We start from the raw sequence: 22178 nt of genomic DNA on the forward strand, positions 1-22178 counted from the left end.
TATGGCTGTCAATTCTTAATTACTGTCGTACAAAGTGCGTTGGGGCACATTGCCTTAGCGCAATAATTTTCTACTTTTTACATACAGTAGACCAGGGGATGCCAACCTTTTTTCAGGCCCACACAAATATTTGGTGGGACACTGTCCTACTGCCCCCCCCTCCCCTTCTCATTCGCTCATTCAATTCTCCCCCTCCTCCTCTCACTCAATTCTCCTCTCACTCAATCCTCCTCCTCTCACTCAATTCCCCCTCCTTTCACTCAATTTCCCCCTCTCTCACTCAATCCTCCTCCTCCTCTCACTTAATTCCCCTCCCTCACTCAATCCTCCACCCCCTCCTCCTCCTCTCACTCATTTCCCCCATTCTCTTACTCAATTCCCCCCTCTCTCACTCAATCATCCTCCCCCTCCTCTCTCACTCAATCTTCCTCCCCCTCCTCTTCCTCTCACTCATTCCCCCTCCTGTCACTCAATTCCCCCCTCTCTCACCCAATCCTCCTCCCCCTCCTCCTCTCACTCATCCCCCCCTCCGCTCACGCAATCCCCCCTCCCCTCACTCATTCCCCCCTCCTCTCACTTAATTCCCCCCTCTCTCACTCAATCCTCCCCCCCTCCTCCTCTCACTCATCCCCCCGTCCTGACACTCAATTCCCCCTTCCTCTTACTCAATTCCGACTCAATTAGTGTCATTCCCCCTAAGGCTGGGTCCATGGTGGGTCCTGGCATGCGCACGATAGTGCGAGGGGCTTCACGCTTGGCTCTAGCTGGAACAATGTGTGCCCTGTAGTTGGACGTGACAACGGGGGGCGTGTCGTGGCCGTGACATCACAGAGCTGGTTCGCCCTCATTGGGCAGATCGCTCACGTGCAAGGCATCGCGCGAGGAAACAAATGTATTTGTTTCCTCGCGCATCACGAGCGCCGGCGCCGCTGGTCACACGCACGGCCCCGCGCTCTAAAGACAGCCTCATAGAGACACGTCAATCTGATCGCAATAACAATAACCATAGACGCGGCCTAACATTGCATATCCTCTAACTAAGGTCTGTTCTGGTTAACGCAGGGACTCTACTTTACGTTAGTTAGATCAACTTCAGGCTCTGACTGGGTCATGCGAAGAGGTATTTAACGACTCTCTGTTGGAAGAGAATGCCACGTTGAACTCCGATAACGTGATGTTACGCCTAGGTTCATGAGACATACAGCGGAATTTGTTTTTGCATATAATTAGTGTAATTAGCGTGGATATGCATTAACCACTGGAAAATAACGTCAGTTTGGAGTAATGGCGCTCGCTGATTTAACAGAGCTTTGTGTATCTGGCTGTTAGTATTAAAATGAGAAAATTAAAAAGGAGTCTACTGAAGGTGTTAATCTGAAGTGGGTTATATATTGCCGGTTATATTGGATTGCAATTGCTGCCATCATTGATGTCATTTTATTATTATATATATATATATATATATATATATATATATATATATATATATATATATATATATAGACACACACACACACACACACACACACACCTCTTCTTAATACCAAAGCGCTTCATTCAGTAGTTACCCTCTATTAAACATGCAGCCCCTTTGGGTTGGATACCCTAAGGCGGAAATGTAAACCTGACCCTGGGAAGCTCATGTCCAAGCCATCCTGCCTCCAGCAGGCATGTTACCCTTCAGATCCAGTGCTGAAAGGACATTATATGAAGGTTAACAACTGAGACCACTCTCTGTGTTCAGACACACTTTAACCTTATCCTGTACAGACTTATACTTCTTGGCTCTTGCACCACTTTCTGATCCTCAGGTACTGCATTACTATGAAGAAACGTTTTACATTCTGTCTTTCCTTCACACTAATATGTATTTAGGCAACATTCCCCACGGTTGAATATACTGTATTGGCGACAATTGAAAAAAAAAAAAATCAACATTGAAAATAACACGTGCATGCTCACAAAAAAATAATAATATTGTAATTATTACTTTATAAACTGTCACCTTATCGTTATGTTATTGCACAGTAGATAGTCCTCTGGTGAGTGCTTCCACTTTAATGCATCTTTGGTAAACCATGTTAAATGGAATGGGTGTTACACATTGTTTTTATTCTTCTGCATCTTGATATGTGCATAATACTTTAGTGCAGGGGTTCTTAATTTCAGTCCTCAAGAAAGGTCACATTTTTCAAATATCCCTGCTTTAGCACAGGTGGCTAAATCAGTAGCTCATTCGAAGACTGAGCGACTGCTTGAGCCACCTGTGCTGAAGCAGGGAGATCCTGAACATCTGACTAGTTTAGTAAATAAAGTGCAACGTTTTATCATTGAGGTTGGAGTAGATGGACTAACATTGGTGGAAAAGCTACAGAAAACTTCCCTTCAGCAGATTACTTGGGAGGTCAGATGTGTGAGGACAAATTCCAAATCCACAGTAAGATGAATGCTGAAGATTGGAGATCAATTTCAGAATTTGCCTTCCCAGCCTTTGCTCTTGATATTTAGTAACTCTGCTGTTTGACAAATGCTCACTTAACCCCTTAACCACCAGAAGGGCCAGCAGGGTGTTCCTCGCCATCATTGCAGGAAAAGAGATTACACTTTCATCTGTGATTTATTTGATTCAAAATACACCTATTGACTGACAGGATGCTGTAATGAAGCAGTGGATAACCTACACATATTGTGTTTGAAATAAATACTGTAGGTTTCAAATAATGGGGGTTTGATACATTTCTGTTTGACATCGGGGAAGTCCCTTTATCTGTGTGCACACAAACAGGTATTCATTTCCATTATTGCATTCTACCTTGTGCATATGCCCGTAGAGGTATATTGATGATGTATGACTAAATGACACTATCCTTTGTTTTACCTTCCTGCCTCTCATTGCAGGTTCTTTTGATGTACCTCCTCCTGTTTTGAGCACAGTGGGGCATTCCATGGGGGCTGATGGCACTGACCACAAGATCAGAATGCTAAACATACAGAACAGTGCTTGGGGAGCCAGACAGGACTGGTACCAGGACAGTTTAGTGACCGGACAGCCCAACCCAGGTATTTGTGCATCTTGTGGAGGGAAAAAATACATGCTGATGTTGCTTTACTGAAGGTCTCAATATATTATTGTTTATTTTACCAACACATTCCGCAATGCGGTACAATAGAGGTACAGTGTGATATAAATTACATAAACAGGATGACATACAAGTAAGGACAAACAAGTGCAAACAGATACAGAAGGTAAAAAGGTCCTGCTCATGAGAGCTTACAGTCTAGAGGGAATAAGGGGCAATGATGAAACAAAAGGAACAGTGGCTGCTCATTGTGGGACAGAGTATGCCTCAGGGTGAAGTTTGGTCCAGCCGCACAGCTGGTCCCATTAAGGTTTGGGGGTGTGAATGTTAGGGTGTGTTAGATAGCGTAAAGTTTGGTCCAGTCGCACAGCTGGTTCCAATAGGGTCGGGGAGGGGGGTGGTGGGGATGATAGGGGTATGCCTAATAGGCTTCCTTAAAACAAGGTGAGTTTTGAGGGTGTTATTCAAGGTCTGAAAGTTGGGGGAAAGTCTGATAGTACGTGATAGGGAGTTCCAGAGAAAGAGTGCAGTATGGGAGGAGTCTTGTAGGTGGAAGTGAGAGGAGGTAATAAAGCAGGAGGAGAGGAGGATGTCATGGACAGAACAGAGGGGGCATTTAAGGGTATATGTGGGGTTGAGTGATGAGATGCAAGGGGGGTGGCAGCATAGTTGAGAGCGTTGTAAGACAGACCTAGGGCTTTAAAATGAATTCTAGAGGAAGCCAGTGTAGGGATATGAGTAGTGGATCATTAGAAGTGGAGTGCGATGTGTCCAGGGAAATCCAAGGGTCCCAGAAGTAGCCAGTAAGCAAACAGGAGGCAGGGACACGGACTTAATCAAGAATATTTTAATGTGCCATATGTTCCGACGTTTTGGCTGTACTGTACTGCCTTTTACTAGGTGAGTATTGTACTGCCGAAACTTTGAAACATATGGCACATTCAAATATTCTTGATTAAGTCCGTGTGCCTGCCTCCTGTTTGCTTACTAATATGTGCTCTACTCATCCTGGCATTTCCATAATAATAGTATGGCCTGAGTCGGTGGATAAGGAAAAAGTTACTAGTCTTTAGTCACTGGCTCGTTGCAATGAATGAGGCTGTTGTGCCCACACTACCCTTCCAACAATAGCAGAATAACAGAGGGAGACGTCGGCTATACCAGTGGTATCCCATCTGTAAGACGTTTGCATAGGCATATTTAAGGAAACTTCCCATGTCGGGCTTTATAAAAAGGAATACATCTCCAGCAGTGTTGGTTACTTCTTGGATGTAACTGTACAATACGAAGGGGGTACAGGGGGTTGGGGCAACTCCAGCCATCAAGGGCCATCAATAGGTCATATTTTCAGGATACCCCTGCTTCAGCACAGGTGGCTTAATCATAATGACTGAGTCACTGACTGAGCCACCTGTGCTGAAGCAGGGATATCCTGAAAACATGACCTGTTGGTGGCCCTTGAGGACAGGATGGAGTTGCCCACCCATGGTATAAAGCATTAGTCCAATGATACGTGCTACAGTTGTCAATGGAAGTGTTTCCACCAGAGAGTTACAATATAAGCAGTGGTGCCCAAACTGGGGGGCGCGAGATTAACTGCGGGGTGGGGGGGGGGGGTTACAGAGGCCCTGCGCTTCCTGAAGGCACTTAAATTAAGTGCCGGGGAAGCAGCGAAGGCCTCTGTAAACCTTGCTTACCGTGGTTCAGCCGGCATCTGGAGACGCGTCGCCATGGCAACCCGGCATCATGTGACGTCACGTTGCTATGGCCACGTGACGTCATGACGCCCAGACGCCGGCAACCAAGGTACGGAGGAGGGAGGGGGGTGCGCGGAGAGCTGGACAGCCGGCAGGGGAGCGCAGGGAAAAAAGATTGCGCTCCCCTATTGTAGGAGATAAAAACACACAACGAATACACTTTCATGAGGTAAATTCATATGAAGGTTGTAGCATTTTAGGAACATCAGTTGCAGGGAAGAGACGGGCTGAAGTGCAACAGGTGTACCAGGAGTAAGAGCTGCCTCCCACCAACGTACAATACTGGGGGCTTTTCAACGGACAAATAAGAACAGGAACATTGGCTCCGCACAAACGCTGCCCCCTCTTCAATATGCCAGAGAGTCATCTAGCCTAAGGGAAAGCTGGGAATAATTGTAATAATGAGCTCAAATCTCCCTGCACAAAGGGAAATGGCTTCACAGCGTATATACCTGCTTGGGAATCTTTGGACTGGGCCATTCGCATATGAATGTGGCAACAGCAAAGCCGATTGCTCTGTCGTACATTGCTGGCCCATCTGGCAGCAGAGGGGTTAATGTAATAATGCCACAGTCCTGCTGAACGCAGGAGCCAGGCGCTTCACACCCTGTTATTGCCCTTTCTGTTTTCTTGTTGAGCAGCTGCCTGACACGTTTCTCTTTTTTTGCATATTGTCCCTGGCCGGGTAGATCTCTAACATTTTCCCTTCATACGTCTAGCAATCCCCTGCATGGCCCGGCTGCAGCGAAGGCATTAATAAGCAGCTGTATAGCATACATGAGGTTGGCCGTATCTTGTTATCTCGCGTTTCACAGGAAGCAGGAACACGCACAGTATCTTTTCATCTGTGTTGCACTAGTGAACACGGTGTTAACACTTGAACATACCTGTACATAGCTGCAACCCCCTCGGTTTTGTTGTGGTGCTGTGGTTCTGGCAGGAAGCTGCGAGGCTCACTTTGCAGCCGGCAGACATGCACACGTACTCTGGACGCTGCACAGCTCCCTTTGTCTATCGAAGAACTTGTTGTTTTTTTTAACCTGAACACGTTTGGTATTTTAGTTATTTTTTTTCTTTGACTATCTAGTTTCAGGCAGCAAACCGCTTGCACATTTACACCTTCTGCAATAAAAGACCAGCTGAATCCTGTTTTTAACAAATGAGCTCTTTTCTCTGGTAATTTTTTTTCTTGCATGAAAGTGCAAACGCGGATCTTCGAAGAGGAGGGCGTGAAAGCGGATAAAAACTCATGCTCGCCTTGGGCAGATCTTCCTAATGCATTCCCTTCTAAGGCCTGTAATATAGTGCGTGCGGGTGAATTATAATTGGCTGTGTTAGCCAGACGTTTCTATACTAGGGACGCGCACGGCGGTGAGCGGTGGTGCGGCAGACCAGGGAAAGCACAAGAGAATTGTATTTTTGCGCTGTCGCTGCGCCACGTGACGCTGTGAACCAATCACAGTGCGGTCTAGCGCTGTGATGCCCCCTAGCCGTGCGCGTTACTGCTCACCCTCTACACAGAGAACGCCCGCGCCACGTGCACGTGCAACGCCGTGCACGCACCCGCACACGCACCAGCGCGCACTATATTACAAGCCCAACTTGGCAACCCCCCCATTCTTATTTTGTTAAATACTTATTTGTTAAAATGTTTCTATGTGAACCGAGGGTTCCCCCCGGGATACACAGCTGCCCTGTCTTAACACCAGAGAACCCCAGCTCAGCTGCTATTTTACCCCATCTTTCTTTTTTAATGAAAAGGAACGTACCTCTGAGTTTGCAAATGGAAATCTTTTTTTTTTTTTTTTGCCAAAGTGGAAGTTTGAAAATTTCCCAAACATGTTTTAATAAAAAAAATAAAATATCCCACTTATTTTGAGGGTTTTTTTTTTATCAGTTTCTAAAAAACAAACAAATCCAAAGCCAATCGACTTCTGGCAAAACCAAAACATGATTTTGTTATAGAACCAAAACTATAACACCAGTGACCCACCTTTAATACATTTTAATGTTGCATAAATTAGAGCAGTGACATATTGTGCACCTCCTGCTAGAAAAGATTTGTCCCGCGAACCCCTAATACATAAATCTTATTCCCTATTCCTCACACTATTGGTAACAAAACTGTGTGACCGGTCCCAAGTCGTATTGTGCCCTGTGCTCGTGTGGGAGAACACACTGTTAATAAGGCTGCAAACTGCCTCTCAGGGTCTGTAGACAGTATGGTATAGATTTCAATAACTTCGGGAGCTTCCAAAGTCACACCCCACAAGGCCATGCTGCTGCAGATGCAAAGCATTGTGGGGAGCGACTTTGGAAGCTCCTGCTGTAGTTGACATATACTAACCACGCCAAGGTGCAGTTTGGGACCTTGCTAAGATGCGCTGTTCCATTTATTATCTTGACCTCAGAGCCTGCAATGTTTCTCCCCCATGACCCCCTCCCACCCTCAATATCCCGCAAATAAAGCACATACACAAAGGTCTGGAGGTACAATGGCTGCAGCTTTTATTCAAATACATCAAAAACAGGTAAGGCCAATAATGCTTAAATCTTGGCCCGTTAGCTGGGTCTGTACAAGTCCCAGCCACTCAGCTGACCCCACGTCAGCCACGGGATGGGCCCCAAATACTCTAAGCACAATGAGCCCTGCCCACTCGGCAACCGTGCCACCACCCGGCATTACCGTAACTGAGCCCCATCTGGCAAGGTTACCCTGCACTTACCCCCCTACCAGCTGCCACGACAGAGGAAACATAACCCCAACAGATACCTCAAATATAAATATATGGAATACAAGTATAACGCAGACAAAACTAAATGTAACCACAAGAGGAGGGAGGGAAAACAGTGAGTGGTGCGGCATGATCTCCCGCCCCTCACTGCCTGCCTTTATTTCCGCCAGCCCACCCTATGGAGTGTTGACGGGGAGGGAGGGAGTAGGAGGAAAGGTGGGGGTGAGCCTGGGTCTTGCGGTCATGCCGCACTTTGCCTAAGGCTCCGCGCTTTCTTGATCTCACTCTTTTGCCAGAATATATTTTTTAAATATTGGGGTTGTTGAGTTCAGCATAGTACCACAACTGTTTTATTGACTTTGACCATTGGGTAACTCCACTCATGCAGGAGGAGTTGAGCCACTTGTTTGAGCAGTACAGGTTACTATAGTTGAGGTTATTGCAGCACTATGTGATGAGTAGCAGTGACTGCTGATTGATGGATTTTAACACTAAGAGTGACTGACCTTGCAGCATTCTGTGTTGGGGGGGGGGGGGGGGGGGGGCAGGGGGGTGGTGACTTGTGCCCAGAGAAATCTTTATCCAACGTGAGCCTAGTGTTGGAGGCACAGCATGCCTTGCAGTCACTAATATCAACATGTGTCCAGCAGGTACTGATGCCTGTACAATTGCACGTCCAGCAACCATTTCTGCCCACAGCATGTTACGGCCATCAGGGGAGATGCGTGTTCCCAGCATGTACTGGCTATTATAATGGTGCGTGTAGCTGAGCCCGCAAGTTATGTAAATGAGTTAGACACCACTGAGCAGTGATTTTGATATATTTATGGCTATACACAGTATTGCCTACGTAACTTTTACTAATAAAACAATGGTTATAATGATACTGCTCCTTTACATATTTTCCCATAACGGCCTAGAGTGCCTACTGCGTGGTTTGCTTACCCCACCCTACAAACTTAGACGACACAGTTTTTTGTGGAAGTAAAAATGGTCACAGCTTTATTGTTTAACAATACTATCAAATAACTGTCAGCCATAAACTTAGTCCTTTGTCGTCCCTATTCTCGGTATCTTCCAGCGGGAGGAGCCCTCCTCCGCCCGCCCTATTCTACCGTCAACCGGGAGACACACTCTCCGCCGTGATGGACACTCTCGCCCCTTACTCACGGCCCCGTCATCCGTTCACCCTAGGTCCCCCTTTTCATGGCCGCCTGGGCCTACCCGCATAGGATAGAGCCCAGCTACCTAAGATTGGTGCCAGGGGTGCCGCGACCGACCGCCTGCGTCGGCGCCTCCAGCCCGAACGATCTTCTCCAAGTGTGTAAGAAGCAAAGATTCCAGTCCATGTGATTGGTGTAGCCAGCTGATTGCTCCGTTCCTTCATAAGGACAAGGAGATGTATGTACCGTATAAGGGGCTTAAAAAGTAGCTTGTCATTTTTCCAATCTATATATTTTGGGGTTTGTTACTTTTTTTTCTATCTGCATTTTCTGTGCACTTCGCAGACAGCTGTCAGCAGCTGGATAGCGGTCTAGACTCAGAACACCAGCCTGGAACGGCCAACGATGACCTGGACGAGTCGCAGATCCGCCTGCAGCTGAAGCGGAAACTGCAGCGGAACCGCACGTCCTTCACTCAGGAGCAGATCGAGGCTCTGGAGAAAGGTGAGCTCTTCTCATAGGCTGCAAGGTGATCATTATCTCAGAGGCAGGGCCGGGCTGGGAAAGCAAAGCTGTTGCGCTATGAATACACAAGCGGATGTCTTAGGCTGCGGTCCCAGTGCATGCGCGCCCGGTGGGGGGGGAGAGGGGGGGGCGCGTGCACAGCGCTACACGCGATCTGCGGTCTCCAGGACCAGGTCTCCAGAGGGAGCTTGCGACGGGAGGGGGCATGGTCGTGGATTTGCGGGGGCGTGGCCATCACGTCACGCGGCTGGTTTGCCCTCATTGGGTGAACCGCCGGTGGGGTGTGGCCACGCCTCCGTCGCAAGGTTTAAACTCAATTTCATTGAGTTGTAAAAAACCCTGCAGTACGGCGCGGCTGCACCTTCAGCGTGACGGTGACTACTGGGCCCAGCCCCATTGAGGGGCGGTGCTTACACGCACAGCGCACGCCGTGCGCTGTGGCAGTTACTGGGACCGCAGCCTTACACATTCCCACTCTGGTCCCTGTTCAATACGTACGTATAATTATATTTATATGGCGCCAACCATGGACGCTCAACAACATTATACAGTACTAGGTGGTAAATAATGTACATTACAAACAATAGGAATAAGTGCAACAGGTAAATGAGAACATAAGGCTAAAGGAGACCCTATCCCGAAGAGCTTGCAATCTAAATGCTGTGAGGCCGTGTCTCTAGACTGGCGATTCTCATTCATTTGAATGGTGCTGAGCTCTTTTCCAGCACCGGGAAGTCGCCTCACAGTTTATGGAATAGGGACAAAAATCAGTTGTATGTTTCATTATACAGCGGTAACTGGTTAACACTAGGAACAGTTACCACCGCAGCGATGACGTGAATCTGAAATAACACTGGAATTGGACAGGTGCTATTTAAATACAAGTTGTTATTATTATAAGAATCTCGTGTTATCATGAGATATCATTCTGATTGAATTTAGGGATAACCATGGTATATTTTCACAATACATTTTCTGTATGTATACCTGTATTTATGTATTTATATATTTATATTGTGCCAAACACATAAATATTAGAGTCCAGTATGAAGTCTCCCAGCTGAAAAACTGGGGCAAAACCAATGCAAAAAGAAAAACCCAGCACCAGATTTTGCCCCAGTTTGGTAACTGGGTCACCTTAAGTCCAGAGCGAGATCATGTTACTTTTTAACTCATAATTAAATGGTTTTTTTTAGGCTGGTAGTTAGGTATTACCCTGTAATAAGACCTGGTGTGCTTACAAGCCTCCCGTTGCATTTACTACTAACAGGCTATTTTTACATTTTTGTTTTATTAGTGTAAATTAAGTTTTAGAACCAAAACCCTTTGCCTCAGGTTGCTAATTTGATGACAGGGGGTGCCCCAAGACTTAGAAAAAATCCTCCAGGGGGGTCTGTGCTCACAAAATGTTGGGTACCAGCACTCTAGTGAAGCAGCACTCTCACTCATAGGACAGGGAGTCCCAGGCTAATTATACTGCCACTTTATTAGGTCATTGTGAGTCCCTGGCGACAGCTGCATGTGTTCAGTATCCCGCGAGGTGAGGTTGTTGTGCTCTTCTCCGTTTGGCTTTTGGCTCACAGTTGCCAAAGCTATTAAACATTAGCCCCATAATGGCAGAAGGGGCAAGCAACGCATGCATTGCTTATCCCTCCTGTCCTGATGGGGTTAAGTCGAAGACAAGGTGATATATGGCGGTGCTGTCACTTTACTGCAGCTTCAATATATGTTGCTGAATAGGATTTTACTTTTAGCAAAAGGACTGTGGCAGTGGCCAACTGCAGTCCTCCAGGGTCACCAACAGATCTGGTTTTAATGATATCCCTGCTTCAGCACAGGTGGCTCAATCAGTGGCTTGGTCATTATGACTGAGCCACCTGTGCTGAAGCTTGGATATCCATAAAACCCGACCTGTTTGTGGCCGTTGAGGACTGAACTTGGCCACTCCTAGACTGGGATCCTCCAAACCTGTAACATATTTGGTGATATCTGCGGCCCGAGCTAATGAAGCAGACACTGAAAGTACCAGCCCTGCTTGCAAAGATGTAAGGCGACCTATTAGCATTGGCAGTATATAGCTCCAGGTAAGCTGAGCATTTTACTTGGGTGGAAACAATAATTGCATCGTCTCAGTTTGCATTCACTGCAACCCAGGCTTGCGAAAGGAAGAAGCCTGTAGAGCAGCGAGCAGCAGAGACCGCAGTGCACCTGAGGGAAACCTACTTCTGCTGTGAAACCAACACTCCATCCGCTGAGTAGCAAGGCAGCTGGGAGCTGTGCTTTTACTCAGCAATCAAACAGAAGACGCTGCAGAAAGGGGCAGCTGGAAAGGACAAGCATTATTTACTGTGCATTTAATTAGGACAGACAGAGATATATGCAGCCATACAGATGTGCACTTACATACAGTACATAGCTGCATATACACAATATTAAGGAAAAAAGGGACCCCTTTCTTTCCCCCCGCTCCATCCCCATGAGAATGTGCACAATTGTAGGTTTATTATGTAGATTAACACTATATATAAACACTATATATGAAGCACAATGTGGACAATCAACTGATTAATTGTCTAAATTGATGTCACTGTATTGTGTCAATAAGCACCAGATACACTGCAGTAGATTCATGTTTGTTAAACGAGAAATAGGAGTTTTTCCTTTGTTGCTCGTAAATGTGTTAAACTGTTGTAATTTAATCTGACACATTAAAATAACGTTTGAGTTCAAATTATGGTTCAAAATGTCCTCCTGAAACGCACGTCTGAAGACGAGAACGCGCTGATTTCCCGCTAGGCCCGGGCCTTGGGGGCCTGATGGGAAGGCCCTTACATGTGGTGGATTTCCCACTAGGCCCAGGCCTCGGGGGCCTGATGTGAAGGCCCTTACATGTGGTGGATTTCCCGCTAGGCCCAGGCCTCGGGGGCCTGATGTGAAGGCCCTTACATGCAGTGGATTTCCTGCTAGGCCCGGGCCTCTGGTGCCTGATGGGAAGGCCCTTACATGCGGTGGGTTTCCCACTAGGCCCAGGCCTCGGGGGTCTGATGTGCAGGCCCTAACATGCGGTGGGTTTCCCACGAGGTCCGGGCCTCGGGGGTCTGATGGGAAGGCCCTTACGTGCGGTGGATTTCCCACTAGGCCCGGGCCTTGGGGGAAGTCCCTTACGTGCTGTGGATTTCCCGCTAGGCCCAGGCCTCGGGGGTCTGATGTGCAGGCCCTTACATGCAGTGGGTTTCCCACGAGGTCCAGGCCTCGGGGGTCTGATGGGAAGGCCCTTACGTGCGGTGGGTTTCCCACGAGGTCCGGGCCTCGGGGGTCTGATGGGAAGGCCCTTACGTGCTGTGGATTTCCTGCTAGGCCCGGGCCTCAGGTGCCTGATGGGAAGGCCCTTACATGCGGTGAATTTCCCACGAGGTCCAGGCCTCTGGGTCTGATGGGAAGGCCCTTACATGCGGTGGATTTCCTGCTAGGCCCGGGCCTCAGGGTGCCTGATGGGAAGGCCCTTACATGCGGTGGGTTTCCCGCTAGGCCCGGGCCTCGGGTGCCTGATGGGAAGGCCCTTACATGCAGTGGAGTTCCCGCTAGGCCCGGGCCCCGGGGGCCTGATGGGAAGGCCCTTACATGCAGTGGCCGCTTCCTTGCTTGCACTATCCTTTTCAAAAAAAAAAATCTATTGTGAGTGCTCATTTGCATGTCATTACCCAGAATCCCTAGCTGTAGTGGAAGCATTACATGCTAAGAGTTAATGGGGAAAAGCAGGGTTGCAGACCTGTCTGAGACATGGGAATGGGCTCACACGTGACTATTTTTAGTTGCTGTTTAGGTTAAAATGCCAATTTAATGGAGAAATTCGGAACAGGCTTTTTTTAGTGTTGATATAGCAATTAGTAAGGAAGTTTGCCCTCATTCTGCACATTTGCACCAACGAGCAACATGAGGAGTGGTGGTCTGATGCATGCGGAAAAATTAGGCAGAAGCTACTTTAGACATTGGGAATATTAGGGTGCATCACTCCCTGCATCACTCCCTGCATCCCCTCCTGCATCACCCGTGTCCATCTTTTGCCCACCAATAAATACCACCAGGTCGGGCATAGAGTAAAATGACGTAGGAACTTAAATCAAATGCCTGAAACCTGAGAAACCTGACATGGGTTATACAGGACATGCACACAGTCCTCGTATGTTATATTCTAAGGCCTCCCCTTAAAGTAACAATCAATCCAAGCTATATCCTTCCTACGTGTGTGTGTTTTTTTAAAATAAATTAGTTCTGTAGTACTAGATAATACTTACTACATTTTTATTTTAAAATTCAACTCTTAATCCCATTTTTAATGAGTTTTAATATACTGAGTATCTTTTGATTTCTATAGCAGGTTTTCGCACACTTCCCGAGCACTGCAACATCTTTGCAACACTTTCCTGTTTGTGATAATTTGTTGCCAATATTCCCAGCAGTTTGAGCTGCAACAAACAAGTGATAACCCACTACAAGCGCTAACCTACACTAAAATAATTAAATATGTGAATAAACGTAATTATCAACCATATAGTGAATTGTGATGAGAAAGCAGCCAAGGGGAACTACAAATAACAGATCATTCAAAACCTGATAAACTACATACAAACACAAAATAAGTGTCCCCGGCGCTAGTGTAAACAGTCCAAGATACCGTGATCCAAAAAAGACAGTCTGAGATACAGGACCTCTCCGAATGGATGGATGGACTGGTGGATAAAGTTCCAGATGGGGAAGGGTGTCCTTAAGGTGAAGTCCTCACTGATTCTGTAATAACAGAAACAAAAGGGCATACCAATTGCGCAGTATGTAAAAACCACAAGTCCCTATCTAAAACTAAAAAACCCTACTTACAAGATAGTATCTTGTTGGTACAGAGGAGAGAATCTGTACTTGCGTCCCGTCTACACACGATGATCCACGGACCCCACGTGGTCTGGCGTCTTGCTCCTTCCCTCAGTATGGCGATGGTACTCACAGATATAACCGGTGCAGCACCCCCCTGGATAAGGGAATAGGGAATAGGACACAATAGTGTAGTACGCAATAAACTTTTAATAAAACAATTAAAACACACAAATACCCCACACTTACAATGTAAGGGGGTGAGTGAATGACTCACGGATGCCGTCCGCAACTTGATAGCAACCCGATCAGCAGCAGAGAAACTCACTGAACGCAACACCCGCTGCCGGCGAGTCGGGTGACGTCAGCGATACAGGAGATCCTCCTAGCGTCAGGAAACTAAGGATGCTGAACCGACTCAAAACACTAAGCTCCTCCTCCCTACGCGTTTCATGACTGCGTCACTTCCTCAGGGGATATCGGAGCATAGTGGCTACAGAATTTAAATACAGGCCCAAATGAAAAGGCCTTCCTCCAAAGGGGAGGTACTTAAGATTAATTGGCAGCTATTATTGTATACATGAATCGGCGCTCTAATGATAGAAGGCTAATGGGGTCAAACTATGTAACAATAAATGAACTGAACAAGCTAAATGCCAAACAAATAAAATACAATAAAATGATATATGTAAATGATGTTAAAAGGAGATACGAAGTATACTAGAAGTAGACTTATCAAACAATTTAGACATACGTAATGAACTTATTAGGAATCTTTCAAAAAAGCTGCTAGATTGAATTCAATGTTGAGACCTAGGGGAGACAGAGTTTTTAACACATATATCCAGTAGCTTTCGCGTCTGGAAACTGTGTTCAATCTGTCCCCCCCACGCCAACTGCCCTTGGGATTATCAATTCCCATGCATAATAAGCCTTCTGGGTTTTGATCATGTTTAAGTTTAAAATGATTAGAGACACTATGAGTCTCAAAGCCCCTTTTTATATTATAAACATGTTCGGCGAAACGTCACTTAAGGGGCCTCCCAGTGCGGCCCACATATTGTAGCCCGCACGGGCATTCTAGCAGATATACACAGAAATTGGTTCTGCAGTTTATAAAAGTTCAAATTTCAAAGCTCACCCCTGTAACATTAGATTTGAATGATTTACTCTTTCTACTATATTTGCATCCAATACATTTATGGCATGTATAGTAACCTTTGAGATCGTTAAGCCAAGTTACATGGCGATCCCTAAGACCATCAATTGGACAACTAGGGGATAAGGTGGACTTCAGATTCCTAGCCCTTCTATACACAATTTTTGGTTTATCAGGAAGACAGGTTTTAAGAATCGGATCTCTTAGGAGAATACTCCAATGTTTATTAATCGTCTGGGATATGACAGGAGCCAAACCACTATACTGGGTAATGAAGAAAGGAAACTGGGCCTGTGCTGGAGGAACAGGAACAGTGTCCTTCTTAGAAATTAAAGTGGCTCTGTCAATTATATATGTGTTAAAAACTCTGTCTCCCCTACGTCTCAACATTGAATTCAATCTAGCAGCTTTTTTGAAAGATTCCTAATAAGTTCATTATGTATGTCTAAATTGTTTGATAAGTCTACTTCTAGTATACTTCGTATCTCCTTTTAACATCCTTTATATATATAATTTTATTGTATTTTATTTGTTTGGCATTTAGCTTGTTCAGTTCATTTATTGTTACATAGTTTGACCCCATTAGCCTTCTATCATTAGAGCGCCGATTCATGTATACAATAATAGCTGCCAATTAATCTTAAGTACCTCCCCTTAGGAGGAAGGCCTTTTCATTTGGGCCTGTATTTAAATTCTGTAGCCACTAAGCTCCGATATCCCCTGAGGAAGTGACGCAGTCATGAAACGCGTAGGGAGGAGGAGCTTAGTGTTTTGAGCCGGTTCAGCATCCTTAGTTTCCTGACGCTAGGAGGACTTCCTGTATCGCTGACGTCACCCGACTCGCCGGCAGCGGGTGTTGCGTTCAGTGAGTTTCTCTGCTGCTGATCGGGTTGCTATCAAGTTGCGGACGGCATCCGTGAGTCATTCACTCACCCCCTTACATTGTAAGTGTGGGGTATTTGTGTGTTTTAATTGTTTTATTAAAAGTGTATTACGTACTACACTATTGTGTCCTATTCCCTATTCCCTTATCCATGGGGGTGCTGCACCGGTTATATCTGTGAGTACCATCGCCATACTGAGGGAAGGAGCAAGACGCCAGACCACGTGGGGTCCGTGGATCATCGTGTGTAGACGGGACACAAGTACAGATTCTCTTCTCTGTACCAACAAGATACTATCTTGTAAGTAGGGTTTTTTAGCTTTAGATAGGGACTTGTGGTTTTTACATACTGCGCAATTGGTATGCCCTTTTGTTTCTGTTATTACAGAATCAGTGAGGACTTCACCTTAAGGACACCCTTCCCCATCTGGAACTTTATCCACCAGTCCATCCATCCATTCGGAGAGGTCCTGTATCTCAGACTGTCCTTTTTGGATCACGGTATCTTAGACTGTTTACACTAGCGCCAGGGACACTTATTTTGTATTTGTATGTAGTTTGAGCTGCAAACTGCAACAATAGATAATGTTACCTTAGTAATATAAGAATACATTGTAGCTGCTGAGTTACACTGATTGAAGGGTTGATTTGAAAGGGAAAGGAAGCCATTTAGTGAACCCTGGGAAACAGGATTTTGCTGATTGATCACTGGAGAACCAATCGATTGGCAGCTTAGGTAATTAGTTTTCAATAAAGTTAATCAAAGGCTGAATATATTAAAACAAAAAAATATATAATTTTTTTAAAGATGTTTGGATTGTCTTTTAATAGCCAGATTGGCACTATCGCAGTTTACAGAATAAACCCCAATGACTTATTGCTGCAGTATCTGAGAACGATTTGATGGAGAATGTAGAAACTGTACTCGAGCTGAAAAACTGCAACATGGGGACACACACGTTTGGCATTCTCTGTCCGACCTTTCTTCTGCTGCTCAGTGACTACTAGCGAATGTAGCACAGCACTTCCTTCTCGGGTTCACCTTTCTGGCAGTGTTACTTCTTTTGCATCTCACCTGATAATCTTTACACTGGGGAGATGAGCTCTGCTGCGTGGAGCTCAGGCGTGAAAAATCTGCTGGTGAAAGAGGAAGTGTGAGCTGGGCACCTGCCACAGGATGTCTCAATCAGCTTCCTCCCTTTGTGTAAAGTCTAAAGCATCTAGAAATGCTACAGTCATTGGATGATTGGAAAGTAGATATCGAATGAACCCACTTGCGGTGCGGTCAGCCGCTTTGGGGTATATTGAATTAGCCCCTAAGAGTTATGTGAAAGGTCGTTTAGACTGCAGTGCGCCTCAAAGAAGCAACAAAGGTCTCCTCCCAGGTCAAAACCAACAATTTTAATGACATGGGTAGCTCTGCTGGCTGATGCTATACAGCTCAGATGCACTGACCCCTTGCAGACTCACTCACCATAACAACCTCCTCCTGTCTCTGTAAGTTCTCCCTAATTACCACTTAGATTGTAAACTCTTCAGGGCAAGGACCCCCTTTCTTATTGTTACTTCATGTCTGAAGCGCTTATTCCCACTATGTGTTATATTATTATGTCACGTGTATTACTGCTACGTACATAAATGGCGCCATATAAAGATATACTTACATAATTCATTCAGATTTATTGTCATTTGCCACTGACTGAATCATATAAAAAAAATCGGAAAATTAAAGCACCGGTTGTAAATGACTGCGGGTCACATATAATATTTAAGGCCCCACAGCTTAACCCCTCCTGCCAGAAACCGCACTTTCCATGCGGCAGCAAAACCTACTCCCCAGCTGCATTCTGTACCTGCAGGAGCCTGAGCGGGGACTCTGGGAGACTAGGGAGGAGCAGGGAAAATATGGGAAAACATTTTCATATATTATTTGACGGTCATAAAAATAACTAGGAGCATGATCGGTCCCTGGGTCTGGAGGTGTGAAATAAAGAATTAGCAATGGAACAAGATACTTCCTTTTGTCTGAAATGCGACTTATGAAAGGCTGCATGTTTAGTGGCTCAAACTTGTTCTTCTGTGTTTTGCAGAATTCGAGAGGACTCATTACCCCGATGTTTTTGCCAGAGAGAGATTAGCAGCAAAGATTGATCTGCCTGAAGCCCGGATTCAGGTAAACCCTGCCGTTCCTGCTGTGTAAAAGTATACGGAGGAATAAATAATCAATTCACTGCTAATTCAGCTTTTCATTAGGAAATGATGCAGTTATATGTAAAATATCTGGGAGAAGGAGGGGGAAAAAACCAGGATCATTGTAATGCTGCATTGTCACTTGTGGATCCTTTATCTGACAGTACCACTAGTGCAGGAGTGGCCAACTTCAGTCCCTGTGCTGAAGCAGGGATATCCTTAAAACCTGACCTGTTGGTGGCCCTTGAGAACAGGAGCTGGCCACTCCTGAATTAACACCTCTGCCCAGCTTCTCTGAAGGACACCACTATAAACCTTCCTCTTATTTAAGTCCCGCTCTTACCTGCTGGCACATCGGCCTGTACAGTGAGCCTGGTGAAACTTTGTGATAACTGTGCACACTGTAACTTCATGCTGTAGGGCTCTATAAGTTGGCTTCTTTGTATTAGCTTTCTGCTTCTGGATCCTGACGAGGTAAAACAGAATTGCATTGATGAATGAGGGGAGGAGGAAGTTTTTTGACGCATACATTTTAGTCTTTCTTGGATCGAGTCCCGTTAAAGTGTTTGATGTAAATGGGAGTTCTCCACACCAGATGCATGGTCTTACAGCTTGCTACATCTTACAGGTTTGGTTCTCTAACCGGCGGGCGAAGTGGAGGAGGGAAGAAAAGCTGCGCAACCAGCGACGCCAAGCAAGTAACACCTCCAGTCACCTCTCCATCAACAGCTCGTTCTCCAGCAGTATGTACCAGTCCATTCCACAACACAGCAGCTCAGGTAAGAGCTAAAGCAGTGGTCTTGAAACGGAATACATGCAGACATAACTGGCAGTCGCAAAGAATTCTGGGTATTGGGTATGGGATCTTAATACAAAGAGCAGAACAGCAATTCCCAAAATAATTTACCAAAACACACAATCTTCCCTCTTCCTACTGTAAGTGCAGGGAGGCTTCGTATTAACACCAAAAGGGTTGTGTTGGTGCAGTGCTCCGTTTTTTGCTCTCAGTTGCATCTTATGCTTGTTTGTCCGGCTTCTTACATCTGGGGCAGATTGTTTAGCACAAATGTTTACGAAATCCCGTACTATTTACAAAATTCTCCTCCTCACTTTGAAGTATTTACATTCTTCTGCCCCTCCTTACCTCTCAGCCCTAATTTCTCACTATACACCGTCCTGACTCTTGCGTTCTGCTCAAGGATGTCTTCTGTCTACCTCCTTTTGTATCTTAAGCCCTCTCCCACCTAAAAATTCCCTGCCCCACACCTCTGGAATGCCCTTCCCCTCAATATCCGACTGGCACCCTCTCTCTCCATTAGGACTTTCTTAAAATACACCTCTTTAATGAAGTATATGGGTAGCTTCGTGGCTGATACTATACATCTCCTTCATTGACTCCTTGCCGATGCACACTTACCAGAACACATTCCTACTATCTCAAAGTTCTCCCCACTTACCACTTATAATGTAAGCTCTTCGGGGCAGGGGCTCCTTTTCTTATTGATTTATGTCTGAAGCGCTTATTCCCATTATGGGTTATAATATTATGTCAAGTGTATTGTAAATTGCTGTGTACGTGGATGGCGCTATATAAACAAAGACATACATACATACATACATACATGCATGCATGCATACATACATGCCTACATGCATGCATGCATACATACATGCATGCATGCATGCATACATACATACATGCATACATACATACAACACTTCAACCCTTTTGGATGGTTTGGTGCAAAGAAATGGGAGAAAATGTATACATTGTGTCAATGTGCGCGGTGTATCGTTTCCTACATTAACTCAGTCACAAGAATACAAAGTGTCTCTGATTAAGCTCTGGAGATTCTATAATGAACCTACTGAGCGCTGTTATACAATAGGATTTATATCACCCTTTTATTCACCTACTGTACTATGCACAAGCTTTGCCTGGCTAGTATTTTCTGAAATGTTTTATTCTCCCTACACACATTATAAACAAATATTTAATTTGCATGAATATATATGAATTCAACATATTGTAGGACCGCCATAAAAAAACAACAACGTTTACCGACAGTCAAATGAACACAGTACATAAGGTTACAAAATACAGATGTTCTTTGAGTTCCAACAGGTGTTTAATACACGTCTAGTGGATGTTATATTGATCAAAAGGAAGTTTTAAAAAAAAAAACCAGTGTATCATGTGCCTATTATGGTTTGAAATAAGCGTGTACATATAAGAATGAACCCTCATGTTCTGTATCTTCTAGGTGCAATGCTGGGCCGGAATGAGGCCGCCATAACAAACAGCTATGGCTCCCTCCCTCCTCTTCCAGGCTTCACCATGACGAACAGCCTCCCCATCCAGGTGTGTTCTTGTACAACTTCCGTGTTACGTTAATTGTTAACATCAGAAATCAGGGCTCGCCAAGCTCAGTTCTTGAGAGCAAACAACAAGCCGATTTCTCTAATTAAGGCGTAGTTGACCAATTCACCAAGACCACTTGCTTAGGTATGTATGACCCTGTAAACCTGGCCTGTCAGTGACTCCTGAGGACTGAACATGCTATACAGTACATTTAATGCCTTGATACAATAAAGATACTCGTGACTTGTTTTGCGAGAGACAAGGAGCCTTATGGTTTAAAGGGGTAATCAAAGATATAGAAACAAGGAGAGGTAACCGCACTCATAGGGGCTTATTCTGTAAGCTACGTTAGCGCCGCACAGAGGGATTGAGCAGGGTTGTTGCTAGGGGGCTGGGCAGCTTCCCCCATCCTGATTGGTTACATTACCCAGCAGCATCCAATCAGGAGGTGGTGTCAGGAGCCTGAGGGTGGGACCAAGGAGAGGAGGAAACGACATGGAGCAGAGAGGTGTGTGTGTGTCTCGAGTGCGTCTCTTGAGCGTGTGTGTGTGTGTGTGTGTGCATGTGTCAAGTACGTCGTTCCTTTCACTATTGCGTCCAGTATTTTTGGAGAAGCCGTCTGGCAACCCTAAAAGAGATGCAAGAGGAAAGTGATACAATTTGCATCCATTTTGCTCCAATACATCATATGATTGTACTATACATTCACTGGCAATACAATGCCAATGTATAATAGTATTAGGAAATGATTAGGAAATATTTTCTAATTAGAGCTTAAGTTTGGAATATTTCTCAGTATGAGAGATTTCCTGTGTCCGAGAAACCTTTTTGATGGGATTACTTTGTTGTTGTTATTATTATTATTATCATCGTTATTATTTGTAAAGCGCCAACATATTGCACAGCGCGGTAGAATGGGGAACAAGAGTTATGTATATTATAAAACAGTTACATACAAGTGAGGACAAACATGCAGACACAGATACAGAGAGGTAATGAGGGCCCTGCTCGTGGGAGCTTTCACTCTACAGGGAATGAGGGACAATGTTGAAAGAAGAAGGTAAGGTGGCTGCTCATTGTAGGGTAAGGTGTGGCTCAGGTTTGTTAAAGCCTTTGCTTTTGAATCCTACATCAAGAGCTTATTTCCTTATAGTGACATTTCTTATATATACCTTTCCAGCCAGTGGCCAGCCAGACGTCCTCTTATTCCTGCATGATACCGCCTAACTCTTCAGTGGGCGTGCGCAGTTATGATGCGTACGCTCCTCCTCAACTACAGACGCATATGAACAGCCAGAACCTGGGATCCAGTGCTCCAGGTTCTACGGGTGAGTGCACGTTCAGGGATCAAAGCAGACTTAACAGCATGCAAGGGGTTAAAACATATTGGGGGGCTTCAGTACCATCGCTTAACTTTAGACTAGGTGGCCTTATCCCCTTGCAGAGTAGCATTTACAT

At 45.4% G+C, this 22178-nt stretch overlaps 1 protein-coding gene across 1 annotated transcript in view; it reads left to right on the plus strand.

Moving 5' to 3' along the window:
• Nucleotides 1-22178, plus strand: part of LOC142497663 (paired box protein Pax-6-like) — a 40919-nt gene that overhangs the window by 13388 nt on the left and 5353 nt on the right. The window contains exons 2-7 of the mRNA XM_075605759.1: nt 2899-3060; nt 9081-9239; nt 18259-18341; nt 18987-19137; nt 20623-20720; nt 21901-22048. Coding sequence (XP_075461874.1) covers nt 2946-3060; nt 9081-9239; nt 18259-18341; nt 18987-19137; nt 20623-20720; nt 21901-22048 — 754 coding nt within the window. The 5' untranslated portion in view covers nt 2899-2945. The remainder of the gene's footprint in view (nt 1-2898; nt 3061-9080; nt 9240-18258; nt 18342-18986; nt 19138-20622; nt 20721-21900; nt 22049-22178) is intronic.

The sequence above is a fragment of the Ascaphus truei genome, chromosome 6 (genome assembly GCF_040206685.1).
Source record: "Ascaphus truei isolate aAscTru1 chromosome 6, aAscTru1.hap1, whole genome shotgun sequence".
NCBI classification, from domain to species: domain Eukaryota; kingdom Metazoa; phylum Chordata; class Amphibia; order Anura; family Ascaphidae; genus Ascaphus; species Ascaphus truei.